Consider the following 19,066-nt stretch of genomic DNA (forward strand, 5'->3'; position numbering starts at 1 on the left):
CCTCCTCCCAAACTGAAGCAGCCTGAATTCCGTTTAGCTTCATTCCCTTGCTAAGTGGGTTCGCCTCCTTGGGGCCAGGCAACTGCAGTGCAGATGGCAAGCATCCACCTGGACAGCTAGTGAGCAATGGTTAAGCCTGCGTGACGCCCCGTGCCAGGCCTGCCAGGCATCTGCGCCATGGGGGCTCACTGCCGTAGCCGGGGGGGAAGTCAGCCATGGGGTGCGTGCTGGGGGGACCCAGTGGCAGGACCAGGGACCAGACACTGCCCAGACCCCAGGAGCCAGTGGGGCAGCTCAGCCGGAGCGGCGACTCCCCATGCCCCGAGCTGCCCCCCACCCTGCATTCCCACCCCCCCATGTGCCCCCATGCCCCTGGCTCTCCCATGCAGCCCCCCCCCCCACGGTGACCCAGGCATGGGGGGGCAATGTCCAGCAGGAAGCCCTCCCCCTCCCCCTCGCAGACCCTCCCCAAGCCCCACACCCACCTGGAATCCGTGCTTTCCTCGCCACCAGCTGATCTCCTCCTTGGGGGGCATGTCGATTACTGACACAATGTCCCCGACCTGCGCTGAGCAGAGAGACAGTCAGGGGGACCCCGAGCCCCACAGAGCAGTGCCCCAGAGGGGGTTCTGGAGTTGTGAGCTTCCCCAGGGCAGTGCCCTAGCCAGAGCGGGAGGGGGCTCCAGGGCTGTGAGCTTCCCCAGGGCAGTGCCCCAGTCAGAAGGGGAAAGAGCTCTGGTGCTGTGAGATTCCCCAGGCCAGTGCCCCAGTTGGGTTGGAAGGGGGCTCCAGTGCTGTGAGCTTCCCCAGGACAGTGCTCCAGCCAGAGGGGAAGGGGGCTGTGGGGTTGGTGGTGCCCCTCCACACCTCACCTCGAAGGACAGCTCATCAGGGGCCTGGGCCGTGTAGCGCTTGATGACATGGGCGGCCGCGATGGCTGGGACGTTGATAGAGGCCTCCTCGTTCACCAGCAGCCGGTTGCCATGGTTATCGATCTGCAACAGAGGAGGTGCAAGGATGAGCATGTGGCAAGGGGAAGACTGGATGGGGCGTGGGTCTGATCTGGGGGGGTGGGGTGAGCTTTGGGTCTGATGGGGGGGAGGGCAGGAGGGGGCTGTAGGTGGTCAGGGGTGGGGCCGATACTGGGCTGGAAGGCCTATAGGTCTGATGGGAGGGATACAGGGCTGGGGGACTGTAAGTCTGATTGGCAGGGGGGAGGGCAGGAGGGGCTGTGGGTCTGACCAGGGGTAGGGTGGATGCCAGGCTGGATGGGCTCATGGGTCTGATGAGGAGGTGGGGGGATGCTGCGCGGCCTGGGCCGTGTGGGTGTGGGATTACCGGTCTGGACAGGGGCCGGGTCTGGTGCGGGGGTGGCGGGTTACTGGCCTCGACAGGGCCGGGGGTTGGTGTGGGTGTGGATGCGGGGCGGGACAGGCCTGTGGTCTGACGGGGGTGTGTGGGGTTACCGGCCTGGACAGGACCGGGAGCCGGTGTGGGGGTGGATGCCAGGCAGAATAGCCCTGTGGGTCTGACGGGGGTGTGTGGGGTTACCAGCCTGGACAGGGCTGGGGGCCGGTGTGGGGGTGGATGGTGGGCAGAACAGGCCCATGGGTCTGACTGGGTGCGGGTCCCGTGCTGAACAGCCCCTACCTTTCCTGCCCCCCCATCTCACCTCCATCCAGGTGAGGACGGGCCCGCAGTTAATGTTGCTGTCCACAATGGCAGAGAGCTTCTCCAGATACTGCCGCAGGACTGGGGCCAGCATCTAGGGGGCAGAAGCAGAGTCAGGGCCTGGCAACCACCCCCCTCATGTCTGCCCCACAGCGAAGGCTCGTCTTGTGCTGAGATTCAGCCATCTCTGGGGTAGGGCAGCTGGGGAACAGCCACACATAATGCCGCCCAGGGAAGGTTTGCCTGGCACGGAGATGCAGCCACCTCTGGGGTGGGGCAGCCGGGGAACAGCTGCACATAATGCTGAGGGACAGCTCGCCCAGTGCTGAAATACAGCCACCTCAGGTGTTGTGCAGCCGGGGTACCGCCACATGTAATGCTGCCTGGGGACACCTCGCCCAGTGCTGAGATACAGCCACCTCTAGGGCAGGGCAGCCGGGGAACAGCCACACATAATGCCACCCGGGGATGGCTCGCCCAGCACTGAGATGCAGCCACCTCTGGGCTGGGGCAGCCTGGGAACAGGCACAGAGCAAGTCCCCAAGCTCTGCCCAGCACCCCCCATGACTCACCTCAGCCTGTTCCCGGGCCTGGCAGGGCGGTGGCAGCTCGGGCAGCTGGGAGAAGCGGCGGTCGAAGATGCAGCAGTGCAGGTGCCCGTCCAGCCTGCAGAACTCCTCATAGCTGCGGTGAACGGGCCACGTCTTCCCCTGCGGGGTGGGAGGCAAAGTGGGATGTCAGCTGGGGGCGAGGGAGGGGGACACTGGTGAGGTGGGGCTGGGAGGTGCTGTGGCAGCTGAGGACGGAGTGGGGGATGGATCTGGGGGTCTAAAGAAGGAAAGTGGGGAGCAGTGGCACTGTGTGGGGTGCCACTGTGGGGCACGACAGGATGGACCAAGGGGGGACTGCAGGGGAAAGGGGAGGGGGTGGGTCCCCTCTCCCCCTCAGCAGTTGGCATGGCAGAGGGGACCCCAGCTGGAGAGGAGGGACCCAGGTTGGGAATGGGAGGGTCAGGAAGGGGGGGCTCTGGGGAAGATTGGGAATGGGGGGCTGGGAGGGGGGCTCCACTCACCTGGCAGGTGACCTGGACGATGAAGAGCAGCTCCCCGTCCCCCAGGGTACCAGGCAGCCCCTCCCCTTGCTCGGAGGCCAGCAGGAGCTGTGGGCATACAGTGGGTGAGAGGTGCCCTTGAGGGACCCAGGCATCCGGGGCAAGTTGTCTCCCCGGCATCACTTGGAGCATGCTCAGTCCAGATCCCCTGAATGTCCCCCCTTATCCCAGGAGAGAGAACCCAAGTGTCTGGGAGAGAACCCAAGCGTTTGGGAGTTCAGTCCCCAACCCGACACCAAACCTGCATCTGATCCCCAGTTGGGACCCAATGTCTAGGTAGCCCTCCACAGTTTCTGCTCCAGCAAGAGACGCTCCCACCTCCCCAAGGACCCAGCTGTCTGGGAGATGACCCCCCACCTGTCCCTGTACATGGGACCTAGGCAACCAGAAAAGCCCCCCAAATTGGACCCAGGCATCCGGGTGACCAACCATCCTCGCCCAGAAAGGACTCGGGCAGCACCTGGGAAGAGGATTGCCTGGATGGGACTTAGGAGTCGGGGAAGAGGCTCTCTGGGGAGGGGACCAGGGGTACAGGAAGAGGGATTCCAGGGGGGACCCAGGCATCAGGGATTGGGGCTCCCCAGGGGGCCACGGTGGTTGCTCACCTGGATGTGTCCAAAGTCCACGGCCTCGTAGTGGAAGTGGGCGCATTCAGCCAGCTTGGGGAAATGGGCTCGGGTGATGGACAGCCTGGGGGGAGAGGACACCACACTGTACCCCATTGTGCCCCCACAGCATCCTACTGTACCCCACCCCTGCTGCAACCCACACAGCACCACACTGAACCCCACCCTGCTGTACCCCACAAAGCACCCCACCCCCACTGTCCCTAGTCCCCCTGTGTGTTCCACACAGCACCCCACACCCGCTGTACCCCACACAGCACCCCACCCTATCCCCACTGTCCCCCAGTGTGTCCCACACAACACCTCACTGTAACCCACGCCTGCTGTACCCCATACAGCACCCCATCCCCACTGTCCCCACTGTCCCCCAGTGTGCCCCACACAGCACCCCACTGTACCCCACCCCCGCTGCACCCCACAGCACCCCCATTGTACCCCACTGTCCCCACTGTACCCCAGTGTGCCTCATGAAGCACCCCACTGTACCCCATCCCTGTTGTACCCCACACAGCACTGGGTACCCTGATCCCTTCATGGTACCCCTCAAAGCATAGATTACCCCAACATGCCGTGGTACCCAACGATAAATAATCCCACTATTTAGAAGGAGGGTGGGGTGTGACTGAGCAAGAGCCAGGCATCCATGTGGGCTGCTCTCTGCAACTGCGCAGCACCAGAAACCCTTGGGACGGGGACAGATCATCAGAGAGAAAAATCTCGTAACACCGGCGCCGTGTGAACCCCGGGTGCACACGCCCCAGACACTGCCCGGGGACACCGCTGGGGACACCACCACCAAGGGGGGATTTTCCCTTATTATGTTGTATGTGAGTCTTACTGTTTTGCATGAATACTGTGTGTGCCTCAGTTTCCCTGTGTGCTGCACCAATACCTCAGTGGTGGGAATAGGGGTGTGTGACTTTGGCTGAGACCTCTGGGGCAGGTGAGGCTGCTCCAGCTGCCTGCACGTATGCTATGGCCGGTGCCCTTCCTAACCTGAGACCAGGAGGGGGATGCAACCAACTGACTCTTTGGCCGGGAAGCGAGACAAAGAGAAGGAGGAGGAGCAACAGGGGTATCTGAGTTCGGGTCGCTGGAAGCTGGAACTCTACTTGCGGGGACTGGAAGAGGGGGAGTCCAGGGAGTCTGGCCCAAGACTCCCAAAATGGACTTGCTAACAAGTTCTGTTCTACGCTGTGTTCCTGTCGAATAATAAACCTGTTTTACCGGCTGGCTGCGAGTCACTGCTGTCTGTGGAGTTGGGATGCAGGGCCCTCTGGCTTCCCCGGGAGCCCTGCCCCAGCAGACTCACTGCGGGAAGTGCACGGTGTGGAAGGGGATGCTGAATGCTCCGAGAAGGTCGAAGCTTCTTGCCCTGGAGACAGCGTAGCTCACAGAGAGGAGGCTCCTTCAGAGTCCCGGCTGGCTTCATACGGAGCAGTTCCAGAGCATCGCCCGGTGACTCTGTGACAGACACTGCCTGGGGACACTATCCCAGGACACCACCCCGGGGACACTGCCTGCCTGCAGATCCAGGCCCCTGCCTAGCAGAGACCTGGGCAAAGTGCAGGGAAGGGAACAGGGGACGAGGAGAGAGTCAAAGGCCTGGGACTGTTCAGCTTGGAAATGAGCGGATTGAGGGGGTAGGCCAGAGGGCTCTAAAAGCCTGTCTGGGGTGGAGGGAGAGACTGTGGGGTGTTATTTACCCCTTCAGCTAACATGGGCTAAGGGCATCCAGGGAAATTACCAGGCAGCAGGTTTCAGACAAACAGAAGGATGGACTGAGCGCACAGCCAGCTTGGAGAACTCACCGCCAGTTGTGGGGGGGCCAGAAGTGTAACAGGGTTCAAAGAACGAGCTAAGTTCCTGGAGGAGGGGCCGGGCACGCGCTGTCCCTGAGCCGCTGACTGGCAGCCAGGGGCTGGATGGCTCCTGGCCCTGTTCTGTTTCCCTGGCCCAGGCCCCTGCCAGGCCCCGGACTCTGGGCTGCCCCAGCCGGGCTGTTCTTATGACAACACTTAGACAGCACAGGATACCCCAACACTGCTGTACCCCACACACCACAGGGTACACACCCCATGGTATCCCACACAGCTTGGGGTACCCCAACACTGCTGTACCCCAGACAGCATGGGGTACCCACCCCCATGGTACTGGACACAGCACAGGGTACCCCAGCACCACTGTACACCAGACAGCACGACATACCCACCCGCAGGGAACCCCAACACCGCTGTACCCCAGAGAACACATGGGGTACCAACTCCCCATGATATCCTATTCACCATGAGGTACCCAACCCCACGTGGTATGCCAGGTAGCATAGAGTAACCTGACACCCTGACACCCACACAGCACTGGGTACTCCACCCCCCCATGATATCCCAACCCCCTGCTATACACAACCAGGGACTACAACTGTCCACAGAACCCATCCCCCTTCTGTTGTACCCCAACCCCCCAAAGAACCCATCCCCCTTGGCTGTACCCCAACCCCCCAGAACCCATCCCCATTCTGCTGTACCCCACCCCACAGAACCCATCCCCCCTCAGCTGTACCCCAATCCCAACTGGGGACCCCGACAGCAGACAGAACACTATCCTGTTGTTATATCCCACTGTTGTTATATCTCAAACTCCAACTGCCCAGCATACAGCACCCCCAGAATACTCCAAGCACCCACAATATCCTAATCAGGTAACAGCCATGTACCCAACAGCGAGACAGAGCCCAGTCTCTCCCCTGCCCCCTGCTATATCCCAGCCTTGGGATCCCCCCAGCACCCAGATACCCACCTCTATATCCCAGCCCTGGAACCCCCCAGCACCCAGACAAGCCCGCGCTATGTCCCAGCCCTGGGACCCCCCAGTGCCCAGACATGCCCCCCCATATCCCAGGCCTGGAACCCCCCAGCACCTAGACACCCCCCCATATCCCAGCCCTGGGACCTCCCAGCACCCAGACACTCCCAGCACCTAGACACGCCCCCTCTCTATATCCCAGTCCTGGAACCCCAGGACCTAGAACCCCCCCATACATCCCAGCCCCCATGGCACTGAGACACATCCCCGTCCCCGCGCTGTATCCCAGCGCCCCAGACTCCCCGATATCCAGACAGCCCCTTCCTCCCCCGAGCTATATCCCAGCCCTGGGACCCCCTGTACCGAGACACATCCTCCCTTCTGCTATATCCCAGACCCCCAGGCCTCCCAGTACCAAGACACATCCCCCTCCCCGGGCCTCCCAGCACCAAGACATGTCCCTGGCCCTGCACTATACCGTAGCCCCTCGGACTCTCTGGCACCCAGACACAGCCCCATCCTTCCCCTGGAGCTATATCTCAGCCCACATATTAGAGGATGCTGTCCTTTCTATTGTCCCTTTAATTGTCTGTTTCTCTAGCTGGACTCCCATGGGACACGTGCCCCCAAGAGGGGAGCCTGAGATCTGAACCCTCCTTTCCCATCGGTGACCGCTCAGCCCACAGGGACCCCAGCGGAGAACCCACTCACTCCCCCATTGCATGGACGGGCTAGGCACACGTCATGCCACACTCACCAATAGGGGTGCCCCTCCCAGAGCAGGGCTCCCCCTGCTTACCTCTTGGGGGCTTTCCCCTTGACGCTGGTGGCTGTGTTCCCCAGGGGGCGGATCGGCCCATCCCCTGTCCCATCCAGACTGTCCGTGCTGCGGGCCTGCAACGGCAAATCAAACAGACCTCAGCCCCAATTTACCATCCCCCAAAAGGAGCCCAAAGTGCTCACCTGGTGCTGAGTTGCAGCCACCTCACAGGGGAGAAAGCTGGGGAACAGCCGCACATAACACTGCACGGGGACAGATTGTCTGGTGCAGGGATGCAGCCAGCTCTGGGGCAGGGCAGCTGGGGAACAGCTGCACATAATGCTGCACAGGGACAGCTCACCCAGCACTGAGATGCTGCCCCACCCCAGAGGTGGCTGCATCCCTGCTACACGCCAACCATCCCAGTTCTCCCCCCTGCGCCATGTAATCCCATCCCCTTTAGCTTTAGCAGCCTGCGGAGCAACAATCTCCATGGATCAGGTTTCCCGTCAATAGCTGCCTGCTTAGATATTCTTTGCCATGACCCCCACCACTCCCTGCAGCTCCCCATTTTACCCTTTGGGAAAGCACCCCATCAACCCCAAATCCCTGGCACTGTGCAGAGAGGCTGGGGGATTGCTGGGAAAGGGACATCTCCCCTTCTATTTCCACCAGACAGATTTGGGGGCAGGACCTTGTTGAGGGATGGAGAGGTAGGGGTACAGGCATGGGCAAAGGCAGCTCAGGAGGGGTAGAAGTCACCACACCCTACAGCCCCAAATGCATACGGAGCCCCAAACTGCAACCCAAAATCCAAATCAACCTGGGACTGCATCAGAGCTGGCGTCCCACTAGCGGGGAAAGGCCCCATTCCCTGCCCTGGGGCTGGATCGGAGACCACATCCTCTCTGTCAGCTGCATGGATGCTCCGGTTATTGACTGCAAGTGGGGGAGCCCCAATGGCCTCAGAACCGAGTCAGGCCCAGAACCCCGGCCTGGCCCTTCTCTCCAAGTGGGATGGGTGTAAGGGGGGGTGGGAGTGGGGGATGCCATGGGGGGAAGGGGGCGCCTGGGCTCTGTGGGGCATAGCCCGACAGACCAGATCTGGGGAAGGGAGAAAGAAGACAAAGGGTGAGACAGACACAGGAGTGTAACACCCCCACCCCCGCACCTTATCTTCCCATCTCCCCGCAAGGAACTGACCCCCCCAAACACCTGGCCATATCCCTGCTCCCCCACTGCCTCCCTTCCTCTCACAAGAGGTTGCGTAGGAGACACCCCCCCACACTCCCGCCACCTCCACGTTGGGGCGGGGGGGGGGTTAAGACACGTGGTGGGGGTTACATAACAGCTTCTTGCAATGGCCCAGTTCCTCCCACGGGGACCCAGGAAAAGCACAAGGCGCCCCCCATAACCCAGCTCCCTCTTCCCCAGCCCAGCTGACCCCCTTATCTCCCACCCCTACCTAGCTGCATCTCCGATACCTCGGTGAGCTGCTCCCCCATAACCCACCCCCAGCCTATCTGGCCCCCTTATAACCCACCCCAATAGTTTGGGGTTGGGGCTCTCTCCCTGCACAACTCTGGTGTGCGTACTCATTTCCCCCATCTAGCTGCATCATTCAGGGTTAGGGGGCAGAATATCCCCGCACTGGATTAACAGAGACCCTCATTTCCTGTGCAAAAGTGGGGTGCACAACCCCTCATGGGAGGCTAAGATTGGCTGCTAGGTGATTTCAGGCAGAAAGGGGCCAAGACCCCAAAATACAGAGCAAGACAGCTGGAAAAATTATAGCCCCCTCCCAAATAAAAACTGATGAGAGAAACTGGGTGCCCCAAAATACTTACAGCATGGGAGTGGGACTGCCAAATCTTGGAGCATTTATAGGGGAGATTCCCCTGGCCCCCCAAAAGAGGATTTTGAGGGTGTGGGGATTTTGGAACTGGGATTCCCTGCAAAATCTCCTCACAAAAGTGTGAGAGGTGTGCACTGTGTCTTCCCCCCAAATCTTTATGGTCAGGGAGGTTTATGGGGCGAAGACACCCCTAAAACTCCATAACCCCCAATCGGAGAGATGCCCCGAGGTGGGATTGTGGGGTCACGGGAGGGGACCCTAAATACACACTGGAATAGAGCCCCCAACCTGAGAGATGCCCCGAAGAGGGATTAGAGGTGCAGGGGAGGGGACCCTAAATATATATATGGGGGTTGGGATGGGGGTGGGACTAAGGAACAGGTGCATGTGTGGGGAGCGTTGGCGCCGAAGCCAGCCGGGAAGGGCGAGCAGCATTTTGGGGTGGGTAGAGGGTTAAACAAACATGGGGGCACAATCCAATGGGGACCCCTCCCCGTCAGCCCAGACAATAACCCCCCCCCCCCCCACTTACCACCATTGTGTCTCCGGACCGCTAGGAGGAGCCGGGGGTGAGGGCCGGAGCCATGCGGAGGGGAGGGCGGCATCTAGCAGGGACAGGACCCCCATCCGCAGCCCCCCAGGGAGGGAGCGTGGGTGGGGGGGTCAGCTCCCACTGGCCATGGGTGGAGAGCGGCACAATGGGGCGGGAGGGTGGAGAAGCTGGAGAGAGAGGGAAGGAGGCAGACGGGGAGGGGGAGGAGACACACACCGGGGCGGGGGGGGGAGACGGACGGACAGAGGGACGGACGGGCGCTCCTACCCCCAGAACAGAGCCTCGCCGGGCTCCGAGCCGCGGAGCGGGGGAAGGAGCCAGGCGGAGGGATGGGGGGACGGAAGGAGCCAGGCGGAGGGAGGGGCGTGGAGGGGGAGGCGGACGGAGACAGACAGGGGAGCCGGGGAAGGAGGCGGGGAGGGGGGAGCGCGCGCGCGCTGGCAGCCCCCCACCCCGACGCCTGGGGAAGGAGAGAACGGAAAAGCTCCTGGGAGAGGAGGGCGGGGGGCAGGATGCAGGGGTGCCCCCCACGCCCGGCCCCACCGGGAAGGTGCCCCAGGGAGCGCCCCTGGGGCCGGGGGGCTGGGAGGGCCGCGCCCGCTGGTACGTTCCCATTGAGATGCAAAGGGGCAGAGGCACAATGGGCCAGGCGCCAGCAGCTGGGCAACCCGCACAAAGGGGCTTCTGTTAGCCCGGCTCGCGCAGCCCCCCCCCCGCGTCAGGGAGAGAACCCAGGAGTCCTAGCCCCCCCGCTGTAACCACCAGACCCCACTCCCTTCCCGGAGCCAGGGAGAGAACCCTGGAGTCCCAGCCCCCCACTCCCCTCCTGAGGCCCAGGCCCTTGGTGGCAGTGTCGGGGGTGGGAATCCCCGGGGGAGGATGCTCCTAGGTCACTGTGTGCGGCTGCGTTCTCAGCACAGGATACATCAGGACCCCCCCCCCCAGCCTTCCCCCACAGACGACCCCCAGCCCCAGTGTCCCACAGACTGACCCCAACCCCTTCCCCCCACAGATTGACCCCCCAGCCCCCCACAGACTGACCCCAACCCCTTCCCCCCACAGATTGACCCCCCAGCCCCTCACAGACTGACCCCCAGCCCCAGTGCCCCACAGACTGAGCCCCAGTGCCCCACAGATTGACCCCAGCCCTCCACAGACTGACCCCCCCAAATCCTCCTCCCCACCTGAGCCCCCCCCAGCCCACTCTCTACCCAGTGTGAGGAACAGGACAGTTTAGGGTGTGGGGGGTGTCAGTGCCAGGGGTATTTGGTGTGGAGAGGGGATGACACAAGTGAGGCAATTGGGGGCTGCATGGGGGGCATGAGGGTGGGGGGAGTAAGGAGCTGTAGGGTGCAGGAGGGGGCTGTGGGGGGAACAGATCAGGGTGAAGGGAAGGGGAGGGATGGAGGCTACGGGGTGGCCAGAGTATTCCAAGCAGGGCTGCAAGTGATGGGGTGGGTCATGGAGTCTCTAACAGTTGGGGGGATGGAAAGTATTGAGGGTCAGGAGGATTTGTGGAGGGATTGGGGGGCTGTGCAGGGAAGGGGGCCTGTGTGAGTCAGTGAGGGAGTCCCTGCTGCCTCCGTCTGGGGGTCTGCTCTGTGTGGGCTGGGTGCGCTGTCTGGGTTTGGAGTTACCAATCTGGGGAGACTCATCGGGAGGGGGACTGCATATCTGGTTCAGGGCAGAGAAGTTGGGGGGCTGTGCATTGGGGAGAGATCAGGGAGCAGCATTGGGGTGCAGCTCCCAGACCCCTCCAGGAATCCCTGCCTTGCCCCCCAGCACTCACTGTGCCCATGGTGGGGCCGGGGGATGCCGAGTTCCCTTTCTGCTCCCTACCGTGGAGAGCGAGCGCAGACGAGGCATCCACTTCTGCTGGCTGTTGTCCACCAAGGAGAATCGGCGCCGCACACGGGGCTCCATGGTGGGGGGCTGGAGACCCTGAAGCAGGGTGGGGGTCAATTGATGGGGTCCAGCTGTGACCAGGGTCCCTGCCACACAGGGACACTAATAAGAGGTCCCTGTGCAGCCTTACATGTGGCTGTTCCCCAGCTGCCCCACTCCAAAGGTGGCTGCCTCTCAGCGCTGGGTGAGCTGTCCCTGTGTGGTGTTATGCACAACTGTTCTCCAGCTGCCCTGAACCCAGAGGTGGCTGCATCTCAGCACTGGGCAAGTCGTCCCTGTGCAGCAGTGCGGCTGTTCCCCAGCTGCCCCTGAGGTGACTGCACATCAGTGCTGGGTGAGCATCCCCAAAGGTCTAAGCTGCTTGGATCAGATCTCGCTCCTCCTGCAGATACTGCTTCTGCTTCCTGCCCACATTTGGGAACTGCAGAAGGAAGTGGCTGGGGGTCGCCAGATCCTGTTGGCGCTTTAAATCTGGGGACTGTATTCTGAGCTAAGTGTGAGCTGGGTGCAGGCTGGCACGGCTGTGCTCCTGGCACTGAGATCCCCTTGTGCATGCTTACTCACAAGTCTCGCGCCAGCGCCTCCCTGCCACACACGCTGGGCTGGGCCCTGTGCACCTACATCAAGGGTGGGCAAACATTTTGGCCCGAGGGCCACATCTGGGAATAGAAATTGTATGGTGGGCCATTAATGCTCACAAAATTAGGGTTGGAGTGCGGGAGGGGGTGAGGGATCTGGTTGGGGTGCAGGCTCTGGGAAGGAGCCAGAAACGAGGAGTTCAGTGTGCAGGAGGGGGCTCCAGACTGGGACGGAAGGGTGCTGGGGGGGGTGAGGGCTCTGGCTAGGGGTGCGGGCTCTGGGGTGAGGCTGGGCCATTTAGGGATTGGAGCAAAAATTTGGGGATTGGTTCTGCTTTGAGCAGGGGGTTGGACTAGATGACCTCCTGAGGTCCCTTCCAACCCTGATATTCTATGATTCTATGGGGATGATGAGTTTGGGGTGCAGGAGGGTGCTCTGGGCTGGGATCAAGGGGTTTGGAGGGTAGGAGGGGGATCAGGGCTGGGGCAGGGGGTTGGGGTGCGGGGGGAGGCTCTGGCTGCAGGCTCTAGGCAGCGTTTACTTCAAACAGCTCCTGGAAGCAGCGGCATGGCCCTTCTCCGGCTCCGACGCGGAGGCATAGCCGGGTGGCTCTGCTTGCTGCCCCATCCGCAGGCACCTCCCCCACAGCTCCCATTGGCCACAGTTCCTGGCCAAAGGGAGCTGAGGGTGCGGCACAGGTTGCCTCTATGCGTAGAAGCCAGAGGGGGGCCATTCCACTGCTTCTGGGAGCTGTGTGGAGCAGCCCCCGTCTCTGCTCCCTGGCTGGAGCGGGGCAAGCCCCAGACCCCAGTCCCCAGCAGGAGCAGATTAAAACAGCTTGCGGGCCATAGTTTGCCCACCCCTGACCTACATCCTCCTGGGTACACTCACCTGTGCCCAGTGAACAAGGCTACTCTGCCCCGCCATGCACATCCCCCCATGCCTTTTGCACTAGGATGCCCTTCGTGCTCACCACAACTGTCCTCTTTATCAATAGTCCAGCACCACTGCTTACATAGAAGGCTCTCCTGGCGCTGAGATGCAGCCACCTCTGGGGCAGGGCAGCCAGGGAATAGCGACACATAATTCCACACAGGGATGCTCGTCCACTAATGAGATGCAGCCACCTCTGGGATGGGGCAGCTGGGGAAGAGCCACCCAGCGACACCACACTGGGGCCAGCCCTGACTGCAAGGGGAGAGCGTCCCCTGCTGATCCCCCACCCTGGTCCCTGCAGCCCCCTGCAGGTTGTTCTGGAGGTTTCCCCACCCACATCCCTGCCCAGCCCGAGGCTGCAAGATCAGCGCCAGGGCAGCCCCAGCTGGATTGAGACTCGCCAAGCAGGGCAGCAGGTTTCAGAGAGCAGGGCTGGGGCGGTAGCACTGTGGGGCTCTGCCAGGTATGTCTGGGGGCCTGGCTGAGCCTGTCCCACTGTCATGGGCACAGTGCCCTGCGCACCAAGTTTGCAGATGGAACAAGGCTGGGGGGTCAGAGAGCAGAACCCCCTAGCACAGGCTGGGGCTGGATTGAAGCTGGTGCCCCCTGGAAGGGAAAGGCCTCATGCCCCAGTCCCACCCCCCAAGCCAGCTGCTTGTCAGAGTCTCAGTTGTGAGCTAGCTCCGTCACCTCCCACGTGGTCTCTGGCTGTGCTGGTGCCATCACGTCCCACAGAACTTCAGCTTTCACGGGCTGCTAAAGCTTCTGGCCTTAGTGGTTGGGACAGACCAGCGGTTCTCAAACCTTTGTACTGGTGACCCCTTTCACACAGCAAGCCTCTGAGTGCATCCCCCGCTTATAAATTAAAAACACATTTTTATATATTTAATACTATTATAAATGCTGGAGGTAAAGTGGGGTTTGGGGTGGAGGCGGACAGCTCGCACCCCCCCATGTAATAACACCGCAACCCCCTGAGGGGTCCCAACCCCGTTTGAGAACCCCTGGGATAGAAGCTTCCTGGGTTTGCTGAGAGCCTGTGCCCGTCGCTGAGAGAATGGGGAGCTTCCCCACCTGTGACCAACCCAGCAACGCTGCCTGGGTCTGCTGAGAGCCTGAGCCAATCACGGGGTTGGATTGGGGGGGGAGCTGGCCTGCCAGCCTCCTCATGATTTCCAAAGTCCAGTGTCCCTGACATTCACTGTTTCCCCACTGGTGATCTTGGTGGCAGGGGGCGCAAAGGCTGGGTGGAGGGCAGGGCAGGAAATGCAAAAGGAAGAGACAGGCAGAGGGGGAAGTGCAAGTGGGGAGGGTGGGAAAGGAGGGAGACAAAAAAAAAAGGCTGTATAGGGAAGGGGGGTGGGGACAAGGGATTTCCCTCTCGCCCCCCCCCACCCCGCCCACTGGGAAGGCAGATGGGCTGACAGCTGGGCTGGGGCTTTCCCAGGAGGCTGGGGGAGAAAGGACCCCCTCGCAGGAGAGGGGCTGGGGGGCAGTGAGTGACAGACACACATATGGAGGGGGACTCAGCTCCTCCAGCAGCGGTCAGTACACACACAGAGCTGGGCTCATCCCCTATAAGGGGGGGCAGTGTTCACATGCACACACATGCCAGCTGCACAGACGTGGGGTGGAAGGAAACCCCAGTCCCGTGGAGTAGGGTCCCCTGTGGCCCGGGGAGGCAAGAAGAAGCTGCGTCAGGAACCAGAGTGACTCTGGTAGATGTCTGGGAGCAGGGCCAATGGGGGCGGTGTACATGTGCAGATGGATAGACAGACGTCTGCACGTGGGCATGGATGGACAGGCAGATGGAGGGATGGATGGATGGAGGGGTAAAGGATATGTGTGGGCAGGGGCGGAGGGGTGGGTGAGTGGAGGGTGCATGTGGGAGGGCAGATGGAGGGAGAGGTGGATGTGGGGAAGGATGGACGGATGGATTGAGAGGTAGAGGATATGTGTCAGGGAAAGGGGTGGGTGTGGGGAAGAATGGGGGGTGGAGGGTGCACATGGGGGGCAAATGGAGGGAGGGGTGGGTGTGGGGAAGGACAGATGGAGGGTGCATGTGGGGCAGGGTAGATTGGTGGGAGGATGGTGGATGTGTGGAGGGGGGAAGATGGAGGGATCATAGACCCATAGCAATGTGGGGCTGAAAGGGACCTGGAGAGGGCATCCAGCCCAGCCAGGGCTCTGTCTGCCCTGCTTTTAGAAGCCTCCTGCGCCAGGACTCCCTGCTTAGGTTCCTGTCCTGCCCCAGGGCACCTGCCAAGCTCCCCACATACAATGTCCAACCTTAGCTGGCCTCGCGGCACTGCTGCCCTTTGCGCCTGGCCCTGCCAACACGCCAGAGCCAGTGTCTCAGCTCCAGCTTCCCGGCCCCAGGTTTCAGTCTCTCCTCCCAGCCCAGGGGTCCAGCCCTTTCCTCCTTTGCTGCTTTCCTTGTGGCTTTGCCAGCGGCCACATTCACCCCCGTTGCGCAGCACCCAGAACCGGACCCAGGACACTGACCGAGGCCTCCTCGGCACGGCTGCAGAGTGGCTCCTGTCTGGCCCCAGGCCCCTGCTGGCCCAGCTGGAACCACGGGCGCTGGCTTGGCACTAGTGTTACTCTGGTGACCTATATCTAGCTTAACAAATTTATTTGAGCATAAGCTTTCGTGAGCTACAGCTCTCCCCCAGCTCCTTCTCTGCAGGACTCTCCTAGGCTGGCAGCACGAGCTGGCACCTGGGCAGTGGCTCCCCCTCAAACCAGGGCTACACTCAAATCGTGCGGCAGTAGAACCACACCACTGGGGGTGTGAAAATCCCCCCGAGCGAGGCAGCTGCACTGGCCTAACCCCAGTACAGACAGTGCCCTGGAGACTCAAAAGTGCTCCCGGGGACATTCATACCCCGCTCATGGAGGTGGTGCAGCGGCACCAGGCAGCATTGCATCGACCTGCCTTAGCCTTGTGTTTTGCACGTGGCCTCCGTGAATTTCAGCAGGTGTCTCCTGGGCCGTTTTTCCAGATCACTTGGGTTTCGAATCCTGTCCCCCAAAGCACTGGTGCTCCGCCTGGCTGGGTGCTGTCTGCAGACGCTACAAGCTGCCATTAGCCCAATCCCTGATGAAGATAGTGCTCAAAACCGGAGCCAGGCTTGATCCTGGCAGGCCCCACTCGGTGCCAACCACCGACCCGACCCCCTGGGAATGGGCACCTGCCCCCAAGCAGACTCGGCTAGGCTGCGTGGCCCTGATTTGTTCAGTAGGTCACGTGGGACAATATCAACAGCCTCACTGAAGGGGCAATAGCTCATGTCAACCACCCCCCCTTCCCCAAGGATAGGCCCTGTCAGAGGAGAGTGGGTCATGGACATGATTTGTTCTGGACAAACCCATGTGCCCCAAACAGTCAGGTCTCACTACCCCACCTGCTAAGGGCCAATCTCTCTCCCCGACTGGTCTAGGAGCTCCTAGATTGTGCCTATGCACAGACAGGTGCGATGTTTCCCTTTCCAGGCCTTTGGGATCTCTCCTGTCCCCCACCAGTTCACAAAGGTGGAGTGGGCATGTAGATGGATGGAGGGGACGTGTGGAGAGGGGCAGGTGGATGGATGGATGGAGAGGGCACGTTGGGAGGGGTAGATGGCAGGGTGGATGGAGGGGCACGTGCAGCAGGGGAGCGAAGGGCTGCATGGGGAGGAGGCCAGCCAGAGGCCCCTGGCAGAAGGTGTATGGGGAGGGGCAGGAGACCAGCCAGGCACTGCCCTGATGGGCAGCCAGTGCAAATGGGTGCAGGCGGCAGACCAAGCGAGCGGGGCGTGAGCCAGGAAGCGACAGAGCAGGAAAGCCTTCACTGAACAAGCGGGCCAGGATCCCTCGGACTCAGGTGGTGTCTCCACCCCCTCGGGACTCTGCAGCTGGTGCTGCCCAGCCCATGGGACCCAGGCATCCAGGGTACTGGTAGCATCCCCCCAGGCCCTCCTACCTGTGGTGGCTCAGAGCCCGTGTCCGGGGGCACCAGGGGCTCCAGTGTGGGGCCTGGGGAGCTGTGACTCTGCACTGCCTCGGGCCGCCCAGTGCAGGAAGCTGGAACCCACAGGTTAAACCACATTGTCGCGCTGCTTAGAGGGGAAGTCGAGTTGCTGATCCGTTCCTCCCAGGCTGCCTGCAGAGAGCTGCCCTGGGCACCACGGGGGGGCTGGGGGCAACAGGCAGCATCAGCACATGGCACTGAGCTTCCCAGCCCCTACCCTGGGGCCAGATAGGGCTGGCGTCTCTAGAGGGAAAGCCCCCACCCCGGCAGCCAGCCAGTCCCCCCAGTTAGAATCACAGAATATCAGGGTTGGAAGGGACCTCAGGAGGTCATCTAATCCAACCCCCTGCTCAAAGCAGGACCGCTCCCCAATTAAATCATCCCAGCCAGGGTTTTGTCAAGCCTGACCTTAAAAACTTCTAAGGAAGGAGATTCCACCACCTCCCTAGGTAGCGCATTGCAGTGTTTCATCACCCTCCTAGTGAAAAAGTTTCTCCGAATAGCCAACCTAAACCTCCCCCGCTGCAACTTGAGACCATTACTCCTTGTTAGCTGATGACAGTCTAGATCCATCCTCTTTGGAACCCCCTTTCAGGTAGTTGAAAGCAGCTATCAAATCCCCCCTCATTCTTCTCTTCCGCAGACTAAACAATCCCAGTTCCCTCAGCCTCTCCTCATAAGTCATGTGTTCCAGTCCCCTAATAATTTTTGTTGCCCTCTGTTGAACTTTTTCCAATTTTTCCACATCCTTCTTGTAGTGTAGGGCCCAAACCTGGACACAGTACTCCAGATGAGGCCTCACCAATGTCGAATAGAGGGGAACAATCACACCCCTCGATCTGCTGGCAATGTCCCTACATATACATCCCAAAATGCCATTGGCCTTCTTGGCAACAAGGGCACACTGTTGACTCATATCCAGCTTCTCGTCCACTGTCACCCCTAGGTCCTTTTCTGCTGAACTGCTGCCGAGCCATTCGGTCCCTAGTCTGTAGCGGTGCATGGGATTCTTCCGTCCTAAGTGCAGGACTCTGCACTTGTCCTTGTTGAACCTCATCAGATTTCTTTTAGCCCAATCCTCTAATTTGTCTAGGGCCCTCTGTATCCTATCCCTACCCTCCAGCGTATCTACCTCTCCTCCCAGTTTAGTGTCATCTGCAAACTTGCTGAGGGTGCAATCCACACCATCCTCCAGATCATTTATGAGGATATTGAACAAAACCGGCCCGAGGACCGACCCTTGGGGCACTCCACTTGATACCGGCTGCCAACTAGAACACCCATGGGTGCTGCGGGTCAGGATTGAGGGGCACCGGCAGAGCTGGCGGGTGAGGGAGGCTGGGACAGCAGGGGACTTTAGGTCCCCCGCCCTTCTCCCCCCAGTAGCTGTGGGGATGGGAACTGTCCCCGCCCCCGTGCTGCTGGCTCCCACTTCCTGTTTGCAGGCGGCTGGGGCCAAAGCGCCGAGAGCCCAATTTAGCCTCCAGCTTGTGCTCACTTCCTGAGCACGGGACCAAGCTGGGCCCAGCCCCAGAGCGCTGGGGGGAAGGGATCACTCTGCTGGACTAGAGGCAGCTGGAGCAGAGGAAAATCCCACTCTGCTGCCAGCGGGACAGGGTGCAGTACACACAGCGATGCAGCTGGTATCCCAGCCAGCAGAAGGCAGTGAGGTGTATGTATGTGTACACACCCCGCTCTTCCACACGGGGCAGTAGGATACACCCCCAGCCAGGGGCAGTGTCTCACAGCCCCCTCACTCAGCACCCCACTGCCCAGTTCCCCCCAGGGGAGCCGTCCTGGCAGGATGTGGTTGCCATAGGCAGGGAGCGGGGCCCCTGACTTTGTGGTTCCCTGTGGGGTGGGGGCCATGGGGTTGGCAGCACACACAGCCATTGAGGACTGGACACACAAGGGGCTGATTATGAGGGGCTAGGGGAGCCAGGAGCTGGCACTTGTGGGCCTGACACAGGTGCTAGCCCCAGGCCAGGGAGAGCCAGAGTTGGGCACAGGGGGCTGGGCAGAGGGCCAGGCTTCCTCACCTGGGGGGCAGTACAGGAGGAGGGATGGGGCTTCCCCGCTAGGGAGCACCAGCTCTTTCTGGGAGGCAAACTCCCTAGAAAGGAAAGGCCTCCGGCCTCATTCCCTGCCCCCTTGAGCTAGCCAGCCCCCCGTCATGGGGCCAGATAGGAGCTGGCACCCCCTATACCCCATTTCCACATCTCAGAGCCGGCTGCAGACAAGCCCATCCCATGCCAA

General features: G+C 61.3%; 1 protein-coding gene across 1 annotated transcript in view; it reads right to left on the minus strand.

Moving 5' to 3' along the window:
- ARHGAP33 (Rho GTPase activating protein 33) overlaps positions 1–16,934 on the minus strand; it is a 49,740-nt gene extending 32,806 nt beyond the window's left edge. The window contains 9 exon segments of the mRNA XM_075122953.1: positions 486–563; positions 873–995; positions 1,673–1,765; positions 2,244–2,381; positions 2,744–2,830; positions 3,388–3,472; positions 7,010–7,104; positions 11,218–11,319; positions 16,763–16,934. Coding sequence (XP_074979054.1) covers positions 486–563; positions 873–995; positions 1,673–1,765; positions 2,244–2,381; positions 2,744–2,830; positions 3,388–3,472; positions 7,010–7,104; positions 11,218–11,319; positions 16,763–16,888 — 927 coding nt within the window. The 5' untranslated portion in view covers positions 16,889–16,934.
- Positions 16,935–19,066: the final 2,132 nt, after the last annotated feature.

Source organism: Caretta caretta, chromosome 24, assembly GCF_965140235.1.
Source record: "Caretta caretta isolate rCarCar2 chromosome 24, rCarCar1.hap1, whole genome shotgun sequence".
Classification (NCBI taxonomy): domain Eukaryota; kingdom Metazoa; phylum Chordata; order Testudines; family Cheloniidae; genus Caretta; species Caretta caretta.